General features: G+C 52.7%; 1 protein-coding gene across 4 annotated transcripts; it reads right to left on the bottom strand.

The window, feature by feature from the left end:
* Nucleotides 1-229: 229 nt before the first annotated feature.
* On the bottom strand, nt 230-16,910 carry NOM1 (nucleolar protein with MIF4G domain 1). Of its 4 annotated transcripts, none has more exons than XM_058723647.1 (12): nt 15,895-16,910; nt 14,208-14,335; nt 12,788-12,983; nt 10,632-10,955; nt 8,557-8,667; nt 7,228-7,395; nt 6,415-6,536; nt 5,703-5,835; nt 5,061-5,192; nt 2,964-3,073; nt 2,496-2,688; nt 230-2,110 (listed from the first exon to the last, which is right to left on the bottom strand). In XM_058723647.1, exons 1-11 carry the CDS (start codon nt 16,879-16,881, stop codon nt 2,514-2,516), a joined length of 2,586 nt encoding a protein of 861 aa, XP_058579630.1. In that variant the 5' UTR covers nt 16,882-16,910; the 3' UTR covers nt 230-2,110; nt 2,496-2,513. The 4 variants fall into 4 exon arrangements, with proteins under 4 accessions (XP_058579630.1, XP_058579629.1, XP_058579628.1 ...); XM_058723646.1 differs by having other exon boundaries at nt 230-2,302; XM_058723645.1 differs by having other exon boundaries at nt 230-2,688.
* Nucleotides 16,911-18,874: the final 1,964 nt, after the last annotated feature.

Raw genomic sequence — 18,874 nt, forward strand, 5'->3', positions numbered from 1 at the left:
AGAATGTAATAGTTGGTCTGTATAAACTTCACCCAGATCCACTAATGGTTTACATCTTGCCTCATTTGCCTTATCTCGGTCTTTGGGCTCAGAGGGAGGGAGACACATGTTTTTTTCAGGCGGAGTCTAAACCATATGCTAAGTAGATTTCCTAAAAATGGAAAGATAAGGTGCAGACCTTAGTATACCAGCAGACCTCTTCTTTCAAAATAAACCTTCACAAGCAGTCTAAATACAAAAAATATTTTTATTTACACATTTTAATACGTTAAAAAGTTTGTTCCTTATGTCTCTACTTTGAAGATGAAACCCCGTGCAGGCACCTGGCCGACTCCGTGGGTGGAACAGGCAACCAACCCTTGATTGCAGGGTTGTGAGTTCAAGCCTCAGGCTGGATGTAGAGATCGTTTACAAAGAAAAAAAAAAGACAAAACTCCCTAAAGACAGCTTCTTTTCATAAATTCCATCAATACAATAGCAGTTCTCAAACTGCATCACCAGAAGTCCAAGAATTCACAGACACCTAGCACTGGCTGCATTCTTTTCAAAGGCAGATTATTGTACTACATTTAAAAGACCTATACATTTAAAGCAAATTTGAATTCACAGCTTTTGGTCAAGATACAATCATTTACTTAAAGCATACTGACACGTGACAACCCATATTTTGTTAAAAAAGGCGTTTATACTTAAAAAGGACAGATTTATGGATAATCTGCCATAGTACAAATTCAACAACTCAGACATCGGGGATTAAGTCATAAATATATTCCATGGAAAAGAGACATTCTTACTGTTTTAACAGTAAAAGACAATATAAAAGTGGGATTCAACCTGCACAAGTTTATCTTCTACGAAACATCAGCTTGGGCTCATCCACACCTCCGAGGTCTGGGGCGCGTGTCACGGATGAGGGGGGACCGTTCTGTTGCAGAGAAGCTTCTCTCAATCTTGGCAGCTGCCCCCACAGAGAATGGCCTCAGGTCAGTTACGAGCGTCCTCGGGGAGGCAGGAGCTGGCACCGAACGCAGATCGACTGTGCGTTAAGCACACAGTTTAGTTCGACGGACACATTTCTCTTTGGAGCCAGACCTCTGGACGCGGGTCGCTGTGCGCAGACAGGTGGCGTGAGCGGAACGGACCTTGTCCAGCCTGGCCACCGCCCAGCAGACGTTCTGTGAAAAAGCCCCTCGGTAGAGTGGAGGCTCTCAGCGCGCTCCTAACACAGGCTTCTTTGTCGTGCAGGTTCAGAACCGGCTGCGAAACACGCGGCTGCGGGGCGGCTGCTGACTGTGGGGCTGACAAGCACGACAGAGGCCAGAGCACCGAGTCTCCGGTGTCCCCTGCGCATCTCAAAACTGAAACCGTTAGTTTAGGGACGCGCACGGAGACACACGGAGACACGTGGGACTTCGCGCGGTGACTTCCAGACATGAACCGCTGTTGGGTCACGTGGAGACGATGTGTGAAAGTCTGTGACAAAAGGGGGGTTTGCACAGGAGTGGCCTCACTCGGCCGGTGCAGCCTCCCACGGGGACCACTCTGAAGGACAGCGCACTGCTGGGGTACGTGGGTTTATGGCACATAAAACACTAGTCTATACACACGTTTTGGTGACTTTTCAACAACTGAAGGTGACGTGTAAGTCAAGTTTGCAGCATTTAAGACAGTGGAGCAGATCCTAGGAGCTGGAGAAACGACAGACACTTGCCCTCCGAGGACACTCACTTCTTCAGAGGATCGGCCGGAGTTTGCCGTGTGAGCGGGGGTGTCTTTTCTGCAGAAACGTTCACTCATCACACAGCGTCCCTCCTAGAACCAGGCTCGAAAGCCACACCCCTTAAGTGTCCACTATCTGGTGACGTCAAGGCTGTTTAGCAAAGTGCTTTGCCATCTGGAGTTGATGAGTAGAAGTGACAGACACAAACAGGAAGAGCGTCCTTCACCACGTCACAATTTTAGGCAAGTGCTGGCGCGAAGCTCCACACACATCATGTCATACAGATATTTGCAAGGCTTACGTCACCTGCTGACTTTTCCAAAACATCTGCATTCCCAACACTTGAAATAGTCAGATATCAGGTACCACACTTAACTGATGGTTTTCGAACTTTTAACCAATATATAAAGAAGATAAAAACACGCATCAACTTCTTTGTAACTGCACCCCCTAGTGGCCTACTTTGTCTATTAAAAGAGACCATCACCCCCGTGCCTGCACACCCATACCCGACCCGGTCTCGCAGCTCGGAGAACAAGTCCGGGGTCTGTCTGTTCTTCCCTCCGTCTTCTCCCAACTCCACTGTATATACAGATACGTGAAAATGGGTGAAAACGTAAGTACAATATAACCTTAAATTAAAAAATTAGCTAAAATGCAGTATACTAAATACGACAGACCGTGGCATATCTCCACCAGGCTTTTTACACACGGTCAGTGGAGTAACAAGCCTTTTGGGTTTAAAAGGGACATTTTCAGACAAATGACCACTCACTTGCCGTCCTTTGGCAGGCTACATCCTCAGGGAAGCCTGGCCTTGCAAACTCTTTGTGGAGAGGTCGGCCCTCTCTCTCAGCACGCTGGCTTCCTCCGCACTCGCGTGCGTCTGCTCGCTCTTCACCAGGAAGTGACTGATGAAGAGTTTCAGACCTTCTCTCAACATGCCTAGCTTCGGGCTGTCAGCCACTCTGGAAAGGAGTCGGAGAAACGTGTGTCAGCGATGAGCTGGCCGCTCCCAGACCACAGCTCCGGGATCTCCCGTCGGGAGACACAACCTAACTGCTTTTAAAGAACAGAACTCTCAGGTAAGAGCTTAACAACCTATTCTACATGTCAGAGGTTATTAGTTTGCCTCTGGCAGGTATCGTGTTCCCCAAATCTAACGTGTAAGATGTGAGCTGAAGGCTAAAACGGAAAATAATTTATTACGCAGTGTGTTGGAACAGAACAAGCTGGCACACACCTTGCAAAAATTGAAGCCAGGTCTTCGACTTCAGTTTCCATTAACAGCATATATAACACTTTTCGTAAAAAGTGGACTCTGGGTTTATCCAATTCGCTGAATTCAACTACCTAACAGGAGTCAGGACAGAGAGAAAAAATTGCATTTAGTCCATTTCTTTCAATGATGTCCAAACATAATTAGAGTAAAAAATTACCTGCCGCCTGTAAGTAACCTACTTCCAGTTTTATAAGACGAAGAGCTGTTAGCAAGGGTGGGGTCGCGGGCCTGTTACGTACTGAGGGCAGGAGCCTGCACGCCCTTGTCGAGTGCAACATGCCGCTGGGGGTTTATATGGGCGCAAAAGTTATGAACCAGGAATTCGAGAACTGAAGCATACTTATCTCCCTGCCTTAAAGAAACCACACCCAAATTGAAACCATACATACAAAGTTTAGGTCTGGGGACAATCGCTCACATATACGTATACATACTCCCTGAGAAATAGACATAACTTTCGCTACACTTACACCACAGAAAACTGCACAGAAGGAAATCAGAGAACAGAATTACAGGTATAAACGTGTATGAAACGTGGGTTTCAAACTCATGCTGACTTAACCACAAAGAACTGTAAAAGGATACTCAGCACGGGGACAGGACAGTACTGTTCATGTGCAGGACTCGGTACATGAGATGACATTACGTGACACCCGCAGATACACAGGCCCAGTAAGAGTTCAACAGCACACCTGAGAACCAGAGAGGTCCCAGCGAACGGGGCTAGGGGAGGACCCCGGGACAAGCTTCAAGGACATCTCTAGGTTCCACTGAATCCAGGGAAACATCGTACCCTACTCCATTCTGAGCTCAAAACTCGAGCAAACCGAAAGCAAGGTCTATCCAGCAACGAGAAGGGACGTCCTCGCCACACTTCACAGTATTCCCATTTTCGGAATGTGGTAGAAGGCTCCGTGCCTGGTTTTCAGTACGGTGGCCTAAACCTAATTCCACGCCCGAAAGAGACACAGTCGACCTGCCTCGGTGCCCTGGTGGATGGACACGTAAGCACAACCAGGAAACCGCAGCGGCCGTCTGTCTGCGGGTCAGGGAGCAGGAGGCACGAGTCCAGGCCACGAACACCCTCTCTGGCCCTCAGGCTCCCTCACTGTCCACGTTTCTAGGATGCCCAGGCCCGGTAGCCACCTCAAACTCCACGTCCTCTCTCGGTTCCCCTGTCCACTCTAGACATCGGGGCACCTGCACGTCACTGGCTCGGACGTGACCCGGAAGCAGGGCAGGGCTGGGGCGCCCTCCGCTTTAAGAGACGCCGTCTGTCCGTCGCAAAGGGAGAAGAAGCGGAAGCCCCGCACAGCAGCCCGCCAGCTCCCTGCCGCCCCGTCCTCCTCCTGACTCGACAGCAGCCAGTGCGGCTGTATCTTTAGGGCATGCGCGGGAACCCAAACTCCAGACAAGATTCTCTGAGATGAGCAAAGCCGTAACAGTGCCTTCCTCTACCGAGTGCACTCACACCGCGAGCGACTCTGGCTACTCCTCACAGCGCTATGGTGTTATAAACACACTTCTCAGGGCCGCCGGGGGGCGGGGACTGAGTCGGGTGAACGTCCAACTCCTGATTTTAGCTCAGGTCTTGATCTCACAGTTTGTGACTGAGCTCCGCATCTGGCTCCGTGCTGCTGGTGTGGAACCTGCTTGGGATTCTCTCCCTCTCTTTCTGGCCCTCCCCTGCTCATGCTCTCTCTCCCCAGAATAAACATTAAAAAAAAATGGAACAAACTGGGGCGCCTCGGTGGCTCAGTTGGTTAAGCACCCGACTCTTGATTTTGGCTCAGGTCACGATCTCACGGTTGTGGGACTGGGCCCTGCATTGGGCTCTGTGCTGACGGCGTGGAGCCTGCTTGGGATTCTCCATCTCTCTCTCTCCCTCTCTCTCTCCCCCTCCCCAGCTTGCACCCATGTACTCTCTCTCAAAATAAATGAAACTAAACGTGTTTCAGCTAAGTCAGAATCTAAGGAGACGCATTTTCTTGAGGTACCAAAAAAAGCAATTGTGTTATTACTTTCACTGCTTTCAGCAATTCCGCACGTGATACAAACCTTTAAAATGGAAAGTGGAAGTGACTTTGTCTTCAACAAGTGGGCTACCAGGTGAACCAAATTAGAGACATTAGTGGCTGGCAAGTTTTCTAGGTCCCGGAATTTATCCCATATGCTGAACTGGAAAGTCATCTGATTGAAAAAAAAAAAAAAAAGAACAAAGTCAAATGCAAGAAACTGCTAGTGTAAGTCGCTAGAATGGACTCAAAGGCACCCTACCACTCATGTGTCTGCAGTATCTTACAAGGTGAGTCGGGACAAGCCAGGAGCGACACGCCCTCCCGTCCCACACATGGTTTGCACAGCGTTTTCCCTCAAATTGGCAGAAACGTTAGGAGGAAAAAAGGCTGGTGCAGTGCAGCATCCAGGAGGCCCTCCCCAGAGACGTGGGCCGCCAGAGGCCCTCATCTGCGGCAGGAAAAGGCAGCACGGCAATCGTTTCCCCATCACTCTGCCTCAGCGGTGTCCCCTGGCTCTGCCCCAGAGGGGCCTGGCCGTGGGACCGGTTCCCTGCATACCCTGTGGCCCCAGCTGGACCCTGACTCAGGGCACTTGTGCCCGCTGGGCTCAGCCACACAGAAGGTCCAGGTCCAGGAAGACAGAGCGGAGCAGAGGTTACGGGCGGCCTGCTGACGGAGTTACCTGGAACCTTCTCTCGTGTTCACAGAACTTGCCGGCCAGGAACGCATAGAAGGGGTTGTAGCTTTTCTCCTGAAGGCAGCAATCCATGAGAACGTGAACGATCTCCCTCTCCTGTTGGTCCTTGAGCCCAAGCCTGCGAACAGACATGGTGATGAGTAAGGAAGCGTAGAGGAGCACAGCCTGCCGGGCAGTTTGGGTAAAGGAGAGCTGAGGAGAGGAGGCGCGAGTCACAGGACAGGTGCCACAGACAGGCCTGTCCTTGCACCCGGGAGTTCCATTCCGTGTGAAGCAAATAAAGGAAAGTTAACTCCTATCACGTCTCCTGAGAAGGGTTTTGTAAGGGTTCACAGACACTTGAAGAGTCTTACCACAACCAATTACAGAAACTACACCAGGATGTTTTTAATTTAGAAAAAATCAGAAAGACAACCTCGATAGGAAGATTCTAAGCAATTTATGACAACCAACAGTCACTGAGAATAATCAGTTAGTCACCCAACACTTTTAATCAAAATATATCGAACATGTTCCACTCTGGAACCACTGGCGGCCAGCGACCCCTGGAGCCAGGCAGGGGAGGAACGGGACGGCCCAGCTGCCCCGAGCGCATCTGTTCTGACCCCTCAACCCCGTGCCATAGACCTCAACTGTGCGGCTTCCTTCCACAGCATCTCAGCAAACTGTACGTCCAAGTGTTCACACACACACTCACTTCAGAAGCTTTTCAAACGCGTCCAAAAAATCTTCACTTGTCATTATTGTGCAGAATATGTTTCTCCTGACATCGGTGTTCATTCTCTGCTTCCTGGCGAGTTCTAGTATCTTCCCGCTGACCTGAAAGAGGGGTAATTGAGACACAGACCACACATGTTTTAAGCAAAAGCGAATTTCATTCACTGTCTTTACTAAGTTTCTAGAAGATAACATGTACATCTTTGTGACTTTACAGAGGATTAACTGTGAGTTATACGTAAATATGTATGTGTGAGTGCCAAATCTTTATCCCTGGGTGAGCCCCACAAAGACAGAACGGCAGCAGGAGACATAGAGGGCCACAGGAGGAGAAAAACTGCCTGATTTGGGGGACTTCTCAGAGCACCCCCATCTGTGAGTCTAGACAATAACGACATAAATTAGACAGAAGTGGCCGCAGCCAGAAGAGCCAGGACAATGAAGGAGGACATGGGATCCTGGGACAAAAAAGGGTGTTAGGGGAAAGTGAAGGAAATCTGAGTAACACGTGAACTTTAGTTAATGATAAAATACAAAGAAAATGAAGATTTCCGACCATCTGAAATGCAATCTTAAGGGACCGGTAGCCACCTCTCCCGGGAAACCCCTGCCTGCATCTCAAGTCTGGTATCTGCAACGTGAGCGTTCGGCCTTTGTGCTTCCCTCATTCAACTTTTGAGTCCTTAACGTAACGTGTTCAGGGACTAGAGAAACAACGGAAACGGAGTTCAATTCTATCAGCAAACGGTAACAGTTTCTGTAAGGTTTCGGAATGAGCCCAGGGGTCTCGTACCGTCCCCGTGGGCCGCTTCTCTGTGACCTTCTGCTGGCTGTTGTCAATCATAGGGGCCCCGCTCCACGCGGACCCCACAATCCACCAGCGCCCGGTCTGCTCTGCGTTCAGGACACCGTCCCAGGAGACGCGGAGCCGGGTTTCCGTGCCTGAGCCGGTGCCGCGCACCTGAGTGAAGAGAAGGAGCTTGTGAAACACTTCAGCCGGTTCACAGTCTGTACTTCCATCACCCTTGGCTTTTCCTGTTGTTGATAACGGGATTTCTGATCTGTATTGTTTTTTTTATGTTTGTCTATTTCTGATAGAGATAGTGTGAGCGGGGGAGGGACAGAGAGAAAGGGAGACACAGAATCTGAAGCAGGCTCCAGGCTCCGAGCTGTCAGCACAGAGCCCGACGTGGGGCTCGAACTCACAGACTGCGAGATCATGACCTGAGCCGAAGTCAGACAGTTAACCGACTGAGCCACCCAGACACCCAATTCTCTCTCTCTTTTTTTTAATGTTTATTTATTCTTGGCGGGGGGGGGGGGGGGGGGGCAGGGAGACAGGCAGAGAGAGAGGGAGACACAGAATCTGAAACGGGCTCCAGGCTCCGAGCTGTCAGCAGTGAGCCTGACGTGGGGCTCAAACTCACAGACTGTGAGATCGTGACCTGAACCGAAGTCAGACGTTCAACTGACTAAGCCACCAGGTGCCCCTGGTTCGTGAATATTGTGATGGGTCACCGACCAATGGGATAGTTGACCAGTTTGGAATGATGCCAAAGTGAGACGTGAACTCTCACACTGCCTCGTTTGGAGAGTTATCATGCCAGGAAGACGCTCGCACTCAGGTCCCAAGGACAGCTGCACAGAGCTGGCGGTGAGAACCGCTCTGCACCTAGGGTCTGCGAGTCAGTGATTCTGGACCGGCCCAGAGTCGGGGCCGAAGCACCCCCTGGCTGGGGGGGGAGGTCAGTGGGTCTCAGCTGTGGCCCCACGTCTGGAGAACTTAGGGAGCTTCAACAGCCAACTCCCACCCCCATGGTGTGACCTCACTGGTCTGGGTGGGACTGTGGCCTGAGCCCTCTTTCAAAGCGATCGGAGAATTCTATCGCGCAGCCGAGTCGAGCACCACAGGCTAAGTGTCTGGGACGCTTAAGTCACAGGGACGCCTCGGCACACAGACCACTCAGAGGGTCTCACCACAGAAACACGAAGCTTCCTTCCAGGATCCTGAACTCTTACTAACCGGATGTGGCACCTAACAGCCCCAACCACAGCCCAGGTTCCACGAGGAGTTCAGGCAGGCACAGGAGCTCTGAACAAGCAAGAAGTCAAAAGGCCTCACCAGAGCTCGTTGTAATTTCCTCAGCTTCTCCACAGGCTCAGGATCGTAGCCGGGGATCTTGCGCAGGTCATTGTTCTTCAGCGCCAGCATGGTCTCCAGCATAAACCGAACCTTTAAGGAAAAAAACGAAAACAAAAGCGTCGTTTCGTACAGTGCAAACCCGAGATGGAAAGAACTAACCCAGCTGTGCACACCGTGGACGGTGAACCAGCCTGGTCCTCAGGTAGACGGTCTCCACTAACCTGACCCTCCTGCTCAGGACTACAAGGTTTTTTCTTGTTTTCCTTTTTTTTTTTTTAAATGTTTATTTTTGAAGGAGAGAGAAAGAGAGCGCGCGCACAAGGGCGGGGGGGGGGGGGGGGAGGAGAAGAGAGAGAAGGAGACACAGAGTCTAAAGCAGGCTCCAGGCTCTGAGCTGTTAGCACAGAGCCCAACATGGGGCTCGAACCCACCAACCGTGAGATCATGACCCGAGGCAAAGTCAGACGCTTAACCGACTGAGCCACCCAGGCGTCCCAGGACTACGTGTTTTAATACCCGACGTCCTCTGGGACCCGACCACCCCCCTAAGGTCTCACGTTCTTTCCTCCACCCCCACCGCCTCTGACCTGCCCCCTGCACCTCCCAACCCCACAGTCTTAGCTATTCTCTCTCCATTACATTTTAATGTCTTCCCCATTCCTGGTCTTTTTCTTTTTCTAACTTTTAAATCGGAAATAATGTCATAATTAGAGAAAAGTTGCAAGAGTAAAAAAGTTTTTCACGTAACTTTCTCTGAGATTTCCCCCGATACTACCTTTTGATCGAGAGAGTAATTCACACACCATAAAACTCATCCCCATAAAACCGTATGAGCACATTCAGGGGAGTGCAGCTAACCTGATCAATTTCAGGACATATTTATCACCCCCAGAAAGAAGCTCCAAACCCATATGAGCACTCCCCATCCCTCCCAGCCCCAGGCCACAGAGCCTACTTCCCGCCTCCAGCGACTTTTGTCTTAAACTTGACCTCTGATCGTTCAACCCAGGGACAAGCGCTTCCTCGGGACACTCTGGGACCCGGCCGATGAGATTCCTCACGCTCCTCCCTCAACAGCCCCGCTGAATGCTGGTCCTCTGAAACCATCAGGCTCTGTCCACTGCCCAGCAGATGCCAGCACCTCTTCATAGCTGACCCAGCACTTTCATTCAGGACTCCCAAAGTGGGCCAGCCTTCCCTCCTGCGCCTGTCTCCTCTCCTATTGTCCTGCTGTCCACTGGCGGTGACCCCGGCCCTTCCTTTCCTTCACACTCGCCTTCCCCCTCCAACCCACTTCTAATCCCTAAACCCACATCTGCTGTGACCATGCTGCCGCTCCCCACCGGACCCTGCAGTGGTGTCTCCCTGCCCTGACCACCTCCCCCTTTTCTTTACATTTTTTTATTTTTGAGAGACTGAGCACAAGCAGGGGAGGGGCAGAGAGAGAGGAAGACACAGAATCTGAAGCAGACGCCAGGCTGAGGTGTCAGCACAGAGCCCGACACGGGGCTCGAGCTCACAGACCATCAGATTGTGACCTCAGCCGAAGCCGGACGCTCAACCGACTGAGCCCCCCAGGCGCCCCACCTCCCCCTTTTCTACGGGGTAGTGAAAGCGGCATTAGCACACTCGGAACCCTTCAGGTGCCTCTAGGATAAAATCCCAAGTCCCTGAAAGGTTTACAAGCCTCCCGAGGCCAGCCTCAGCCCTTTCCTCCTGCCCCGCCCTCAGGAATGCTCCCCTCGATCCCTTCTCTCTACCCAGGTCCACAAGGGCTGACACCTGAGCCCCAGCCACATGGCCTTCCTCAGGAAACGTTTTCTCAGTGGGTAAATGTTAAATAAGCCGATTCTGAAATTCACAAAATACCTGAGTTCTTACCAGGAAAAAAGTCCATTCACCTACTGAAGATAAACCACAAAACCCGATGGGGCAGAAGACAACGGGGATCGCTAAGAAATTAAAAGCAATTTTACCCAAAATACTTGATTTTAAGCTCTGGTCAGTGTGAGCAGTTAGGCACTTAGGAAGCAGGCCAGGTGACGCACTCGTACCCTCGTCTGGTCCCGGAACTTGCCACCTGCCTCGCTGGCTTTGGCCTGGGCCTCCAGGATTAGTTCCTTAAGCGACAAAGCATCATCTTTTCTCAATGAAAAGCCCACGTTTTTCAGCATTAACAGGATCAGTTCAATATCTTTTTCTGTGAAAGTTCCAATAAGTTTTTTCAAAATGTCAAAGACAAGGAGAGACTGCACCACGTGGAAGTTATACAAGTGGGCGATGACAGTGAACAGGTTCTCACACTCTCTGTCTTCGCCTCCGTTCTTGTAGATGGTGTCAAACCTCCTCACCACGGCCTCCAAAAAGTGAGCACCGACCTGGACAAAGCAGAAAAAATATCACTGCAAACATGCAAAAATCAATGTTGGCAAGCTCTTCTCAGGGATCCTTCTTCCTCTTGCAACGAACTTAAACGTCTAGTGCTTTTTAAATTAACACAGAAAATATACAGCTACTAAGTTACAGACTCTAATGCAGCTTGAGCTCGGCTCCAGCTAAGGCTGGAGGGGGCAAGAGAAGCAGGGACACAGAGCCCGTGGGGAGGTGTGTCCACACAGCAGCCGAGGGAGGACAGCCTGGGACAGTGACGGTGACCCCGAAGGGCACCCCGTGGTGAATGCTACATCACGTTCAAATATAACCCAAGACAGAAAGTAGAATTCTGCAGACATCAAGAAAAATTCAGGCATAAAACATATTTAAGTATGTCTTCAATCACACGAACAGAATAATAACATTTGTCAAAATTTTAGATTCCAGTTAATATCTTCAGAATAAAATATAACTTTACTATAATATGAGTAACATTCATGTGACTAAAGTTACTTGAGAATATGCCTTAATTTTGACTTAGAGATGTAAAAAAAATTTTTTTAATGTTCATTTATTTTTGAGAGAGCAAGAGCAGGGGAGGGGCAGAGAGAGAGGGAGACATAGATTCCGAAGCAGGCTCCAGGCTCCGAGCCGTCCGCACAGAGCCCGACGCGGGGCTCGAACTCATGAACCATAAGATCACGACTTGGGATGCTCAACCGACTGAACCACCCAGGCGCTCCTGATTTGGAGATTTTAAAGCAAATCGGCACAGGCCTGACTTTTATTTTCAGTAACTGGCAGCAGGGGGTCTGTGACAGACTCTTCTCCCACGAATTCCTGCGAGGAGGTCCTTCTCAAGAACTGAAAGAAAAGCTAACGGACCCAGTCCGGACAGCTGGTCAACCTCTGGCAGAAGCGGACACTGTCCACTAAGGCTCGTGACGACTCCCCGGGGACGAGCCATTCCAGGTGTCCTCCATACCGTGCGTGGGGGTCTAATGACACGTGGGACCCATCGCCTCATGTCGTCCGACCCGGGGGTCCTACATGCTGTGGCTGCTCGGGGTCTACGGCTGTTACCGCAACTCCACTTACCGTCTGCGTTAAATCCTTCTGGTTACGAAGGGCACCGGTGTGACCCCGGGAGGCCTGGGGCACGCTAGAAAAGCCCCGGGGGCACCGCGTCGCGGCACACACAGGGCACTCGGGAGTGGCGTCCGGGGAGTCCAGCACACTTCACCGTGAAGAGAAGGGACTCACGGCGTCTTATGTGAGGACGGCCCTTACAACACAAACGATTACTTCTGGTAGGTGATGCTCTAAGTAGGTGGGAAATGGAATGCTGCCTGGGAAGGTTGTGGCTTTACCATAGGAGGTGACCCAAGAGGACTTCTCAGAACGGGAGCGGTCACCGCACGGCCTCCCTGAGGCTAAGGCAGAGGGCCAGGGGCAAGGACGTGCCTGCGGGCTGCCCGCAGGTGGCCCCGGGGGCTCCGAGCCCGGCCCCGTCCCGTGTCTCCTCACGTCATCAAACCCGCCGTCACTCCCAGTCTGGTGGCCTTGCGCCCAGTACGAACACCTGAGCAGATAGGCCACACGGACCGCCGTTTCTCGAGTATCTGGGGCAAGTCTCTGTTAGAGCGGGGAGCACGATGGAGGCAAATCCGAGACGCCAGGCCCGAGCAAACTAACGGCGACGGGGGCCATCAGAACGGACCCGACACGAAACCAAGTATTTGGGAACGCGGTTCGGACGACGCAGTGGCGACAAAGCAGCACCTGCCTTCCGGAGCCGCCTGTGGACACGGCCATCACGCAGGGAGAGGGACCCTACCTCCACGCCGACCGTGTGGTGAAGGACGCTGAGCAGGAGCACGTGCTCCATCACCAGCCTGCCTGGCATGGCCGCGCCCGGGGCACAGGCGCTCAGGAGGACGGCCGTCAGAGTGTCGTTCATGTCCTTCCTGCTGTGGGCCATGTACAGTTCCTCCAGCTGCCCGCTTATGGAGGCCACGCTCGGCTCGCTCAACCTGCAGGCAGTTGTGAAGGCAGAGCAGCAATGATGCTTCTCATCAGGAATTACTTTCTAGGTCCATTTAAACAAATTAGAGTCATCAGTACCACTCCACACCCTATCCACGTGCCTGTCTGACCCACAAACAGCTTTTGGGTGGCCCCGGTAACGCGTGTATCCGTACATGGCACACGATCCTCTGGGAGCCCGCAATGATCTAACCACTGTCTTCCTGCCTGCAGGAAGCATACACGGGACTCGAAGACCCCGGACACTATGCTGAGGGAGCTTCACTGCTGCCCTGATCCAGCGTCCCGGGCACAGGCAGGGAGCTGTCCTTACTTGGCACGTGGGGATGCACTGTTGGGAAGAAGTCCGTTTCCACCTTGGGCCAGAGGCCAGCATAACGATTTCCGCTCCTACACTGAGGAAAGGCTGCTCTGTGTCCTGGGCAGAGGGGAGGGCTGGACAGGTACGTGAGGATCATGCACCATTCCTGTGCTGCCCCCGAGCGTTAAAACGGCACGTATGGTGGAATTCCAGAATTACCATGGAAACGGTGTTTTGTTTTTTTAATTAAAAACAAAGCAATGAGGGCTCCTGGGCGGCTTAGTCTGTTAAGTGTCCAACTCTTGACTTCGGGTCAGGTCATGATCTCATGACAGCATGGAGCCTGCTTGGGATTCTGTGTCTCCCTCTCTCTCTGCCCCTCCCCTGCTCAATCTTTCCCTCTCTCTCAAAATAAACTAAGAAACTTAAAAACAAAATAAAACAAAGCAGTGAGTGCAGAGGGAGGACTGGGTGTGACCACAAAGGCTAGCATGAGAGCTGTGGGGTGCCGGGAGGGTCCCGCCTTCACTGTGGGCAGGACCTGGAGCTCCGTGCGTGAGACCCTGCAGAGAACACACACACTCTCAACCACAAGTAACGAGCAAGGGGACTGAAGCCCGCATTCCGGACCAGGAGCGCCGGTGCAGGGGGAGGCCCAGTCCTGCCAGGCCTGGTCCTGGGACTTCTCAGAACCACCATGTGGCTTTCAGAGTCTGAAGGGTTCAAAGTACCAAACAGAAAAGGCGGACATCCTGCTTTCCAAGGCACAGATCTGGCTGCACTAAGACAGGAACCGAGAGGGGCTGTTGTGGTCGATCAGCTTACGGGTTATTGCTGGGAAAAGTTCCTACATTCTCAGAACACAGACGATCTCTTTTCATGTCACAGGGTGACAGTGTTGCCAGGTTACCTGTTGATGAGACCTTGGACATGTCTCTTCAGTCTTTCCAGTCCCTCCTTTTTCTGACCACTCACTGTCTCTTCAGCATGCCTCACGTGAGGTGGGACGTACTTTCCATCGTTTTCGCAAACACTCTGCTTGAAAAGACAGAAATAAATGACAAAAACTTTACATCGAACAAGTTCCACCTTTCTGTCTTCTATGCTCACGTTTACATATTACAGTCCCACGGAGCGGCAGGGGCTGACCCACTGACCACTGCTGCTTAATCACCATCAGTAACGTACTGCATGCCGTGGGGAGCCCTGAGCCCCCCACTCCCCAGCCTGGTGGTGTCGCCACTGACGTTAGTGTCGGCACATCTCACCCCCTTGTTTTTCCCTGTGACTCTTCAGAACTGGCCGTGACCCTCCGGCATCTGCCCGCCAGAGCTCCACAGTCTACATACACCTGCTTGGGCTTAATTTACGGTCCGCACAGCAGGATACAAACACCGAAATTAAATGCACCACCGGTTTTGGAGGGAGACTGTTCTAAAGTAACTTCAAAAAGAAAAGAAAAGAACTTCAAACTTGTTCAAAACTAGTGTCTAAGTATACAAGACCAAATCAAAATCAATCCATTGCTCACTATTTCCTAGATTATCAACTGGGAAGGTTACACAGATCATCACCATTGACCAACACTCTCTGGGTACCTAAGTGAGGGCTTTAGGGGACAAACATTTGTAAGGCATGATTCCTGCAGTCAGAGAGCTCAAACTTAGTTGGAGAAAACACATTTATGTACACAGAAACTGTTACTCTTGAGACACCCATCGGTTCACAGTGTGTCAATTATACCTCAACAGGCTGTGAAAGAACAGTTAGGGACAGTCCAAAAACCAAGTCCTGAGAGAGGAACCGACAGCAGTTAAAGACTGCTCACAGAGCGCCAGGTGCTAAGGTTCCGGGGACAGACACGAGAGTGTTAGCTCCTACACTTAAGATGGGGAAAGACGCCCAGGGAAGTCTGCGTGGACAGACAGACACGTTGGGAAGATGAAGACAGGCCCTGCAGGCAGGAGGGAGAAATGCATTTAGTTAGGCACAGAACGCTGTGACAGCGACACGTGGGAAGAGTGCACGCACTCCACTCGTATGCTTGCCTTCAAGGTGCACGCGGAGGTGCCCCCCTCCCCTAAGGCAACTGCTGGGTGCTGGGTTCTGAACCTGATCTTCAACATAGGACTTTGTGGAAGGGGGTGCTGTAGATCAGCTTTATGTTTTAAAGATTCACTCTGGAAGCAGCAGGACAGGAAAAGGACTAGGGAGGGCAGAGGTGAGTCAGGGATGCTAGAGACATCCCCCCCACCCCCACCCCGCCCAGCCAAAACGTCGGAGGCCCACTGGGAACAGAGCACAGGGGGAGGGAACTCAAAGTCAGGTTCAGAGACTGAGGCAGTAAGCTGAAGATATCATCTTAGGACGACCAGTGGGAATGGCCATTAAGCTTCTGATATAAAAAGTCTCCAGAAAGGTTTTCTCCCTTAACTCTTCATTATGGAAATTAAAAAACATAATAGACATAATAATCCGATTTACCCACACTTGGCTCAGCAACTACCAATAGATCAATATGTCACTTCTGTCCCACTCTGGCCACCACGCGTTATTTTGGGGAAAATTCCGGAGAATTTAGGTTGTCCACACCATACCTGATCTGTTGCGTCTGTGCCCGCGTCCTCAGAGGAATTTTCACTCGTTTCTTCTGCAAAACGGACTCTCTTTTTGTCCCTTTTCCACTTCGCTCTCCCCTCTGCCGCTTTTTTTGGCTTAATGTCTTCCACGTCGTCCTGCTCACTGTGCGCTCCCGCTTCCACCTTGTTCTTTTCTTCTTCTTCCTCCTCCTCCTCCTCCTCCTCCCTTTCGTCCTCGGTGTCGCTCTCTAAGTCACTTTCGGGGACAGTCTGTCCGACATCCTCCTCCTCCTCCTCACTACTGCCTTCGTACGAGCCGCCAGTTCTTCCAGACCCCAGGGCTCCCAGGATGTAGTCGAGCCCATCGCGAGCAAAGCTAAGCGGCACAGAGCCACCGTCGCCCTTCCTCCTGCGCTTGTTCAAGCCGAGGCACCGCTCCAGCTTCCGGATCTCCCGGTCCTCCTCCTCGTTGGCTGCCAGAAGGGCCCGTTTCCGGGCGGCGGCGGCGGCTGCGGCGGGTCTGGTGCTCCCGGGGAGACCCCTGGTCTCGGGGCGGGCCCGGGCGCCCTTGGCCGGGGGAGGTCGCGGCTCGTCCGGGGGCGTCGGGACCCGACGAGGGGACCGCCGGCAGCCCTCCCCCTCCGCCCCCTCCGCCCGAAGGCCGCTCGTTCCCCCGGCTCCGCCGCCGCCTGGGCCCGAGCCCTGCGCCGGGCTCGCAGTCCTCTGCAGCCGGCGCGCCTTCTTCAGGTGCCGCTTCTCCTTCCTCAGCTCCCTGCGGCTTCTCCTCCCGCCCCGGCGCAAGCGCCCCTCCGCCCGGGGCCCGGCCGGGCCGCCGGGGGTCTCACCCTCGGAGGTCGCCTGCACGAACTCCTCCACCGCTAGCTTCAGCCGCTTCAGGGCCCCCTCCGTGCCGCCCCCCGGCCGGCGGCGCCCCCCGCGTCCGTGCTGCCCGCGCCCCCTTCGCCCACGCCGGCCCATCACGCCCGCACTTGCGGACGCCGCCATTTTCCTGGATGCCCCTACCCCAACTTCCGGCCGGGGCGGGACTTCCGGGCAGAGCCGGCGCTGAGCCGGACGGGGCGGTGTCCCCTGCTGGCGGGAGGGCGGCAGCGCAGGGAACGTCGCTTGCTCGGCAAATGCTGGAAAATCTGTGTGCTGAGCACGCAAGTACATTCTCATTTAATGAATGAAACCCCACGGCCTATGTCACAGGAGTTAAGTGTGGTTGTCTGGATGGCGCGACTCTTCCGACGTGCTTGCCTTTCACAGATCCGTAGGGAAAATGTTAATGTCGTTTCCGGTGGGCATTTTACAGGGGAAACGTATCCAAGCTTATGATTCTGACACTTGCTTATTTCACTCCAGCTCAGGCCTCCCATCCCTCCACTACAGTGGAATGGCTCACCTCCGTATTTATTAGGATTGCCTGGTATTTCATGGGGCGATGTTCCATTATTTCTCTCTCAATAGCGGTGTCCTGGGATGAAAGTATTCGTGTCTACCAGAGACTGGGAAGGTGAGCTTATTTGGAAATAGGGTCTTTGCAGCTGTGATCAAGAGGAGGTTACGCCTGAAACTAATATAGCACTGATTGGTAGTCATACTTCAGCCGAAGGAAAGGTAAGAGGAGGTCTTCCCGGATTTCCCAGCCGGTTCTGGGCTCACACACAGGGAGAGGGCCGTGAGCTCCTCCTGGCCGGCCACCGCCAGCAGCTGGGAGAGGTCTGGAACAGATTCTCTCTGGGAGCCCAGAAGGAAGTAACCCCACCCACACCACCATTTCCCACTTCCAGCCTTAGGAATGAGCCTATTTGTTTCTGTTGTTTTCAGCTGCCCAGTTTGTGGTACCTTGTTACTAGGTGGTTATAGTAGGAAACAGTGCAGTAGAGGGGAAGAACAGTACTCATGGCTTAAAGGTGAAGAGAAAAAAACTTCAGGAAGGACCAGAGACAAGCAAATAAAAGTTCAAAACTCAGAGTGTTCAACAGCCGGGGCCCCGGGGCTTGGGTTCAGATCCTGACCTCACGCTTCCTAGCTACGTGACCTTGCTCAGCCTCACTGAGCTCAGCTTCTCTGAGTGAGTCTCAGTTTCTCTATCTGCAGAATGGGATGATGATCGTGCCTATCCCACGGGGCTATTATAAAAATAATGAGGTTTAAGCAAACACCTGCTTTCTTTGGTTTTGTAGCAGAACGTATGCTGTTCCTCTCTTGTTCTCCCTCAGTGGCCCTGCCAGGCGGCTCTAGGCTCTTGGTCCGTCACACCCTCACTCTGTGACCCATGCTGCTAGTTGTCCCCTTTCTCATCTGTATTTGGGGCTGCAGCGAGGGCTTGTTTGCCGGGACTACGAACGCTCTGGGAATGAGTAGTTCGGAGGCTGAAGGTCGGGGCCGTGTCTGACGAACTAGCTCCAATGTGGAGAGATCCAGGCCCTGTCCGCCTGTCCACATCACTAAGTGCCGGGAGAGAAGCATCGGGGGAGGACAGGCCTCCCGGGGGCAGTCCCCCTGGTCCTGGGGCTCTGGGGCTTTGGAGCAGGTGCTGGGGTGCCGGCCTAGCTCTGCCCTCCAGGGCGCCTCCCCTCCCGGGCCCTGGCCGTGTGGGAGGCCGTGCGAGGGAGATGAGAGAAAGCTTGTCTCCACCTGTCCTCACCTCCTGTCACTGCAGGGCTCTCGCTTCTGCTGTTATGCCCTGGGGTCCACGCTTCTCTCTCGTTCAGACATTTCTCTGCTGCTAATTGTTTCTAATCCGTTTTGACAGAAACCGGATGAATTAAATTCATTCACTCATGCAGAGTCTTTAGAAGGGGTGTGGCACATCGTAAGTGCTCAGTAAATGTCAGCGACCTCCCTAATCGGCTGGCATTCACGGATCACTCTGAGCCCTGGGCTGGCAGCGTCCAGGCCACCTGGCTGGCTCTGCCTTCCTGTTGGTGGAGGCGGCTTTGCTCCGAGGCCACGGCTTCTAAGACTCCGGGAGGGATGGATGTAGGCAAAT

Source organism: Neofelis nebulosa, chromosome 4 (assembly GCF_028018385.1).
Source record: "Neofelis nebulosa isolate mNeoNeb1 chromosome 4, mNeoNeb1.pri, whole genome shotgun sequence".
Classification (NCBI taxonomy): domain Eukaryota; kingdom Metazoa; phylum Chordata; class Mammalia; order Carnivora; family Felidae; genus Neofelis; species Neofelis nebulosa.

What these genes read in the sequence shown, in the direction of transcription:
- NOM1 (XM_058723647.1), bottom strand. Translation starts at nt 16,881, where the DNA reads ATGGCGGCGTCCGCAAGTGCGGGCGTGATGGGCCGGCGTGGGCGAAGG. An exon ending in AGTTCCGGGACCAGACGAGG is followed by an intron (nt 8,668 to 10,631) that starts GTACGAGTGCGT and finishes TTTTCCTTAAAG; the next exon opens with GTTCGGTTTATGCTGGAGAC. An exon ending in CTGGCTTCAATTTTTGCAAG is followed by an intron (nt 2,689 to 2,963) that starts GTGTGTGCCAGC and finishes ACTCCTTTCCAG; the next exon opens with AGTGGCTGACAGCCCGAAGC.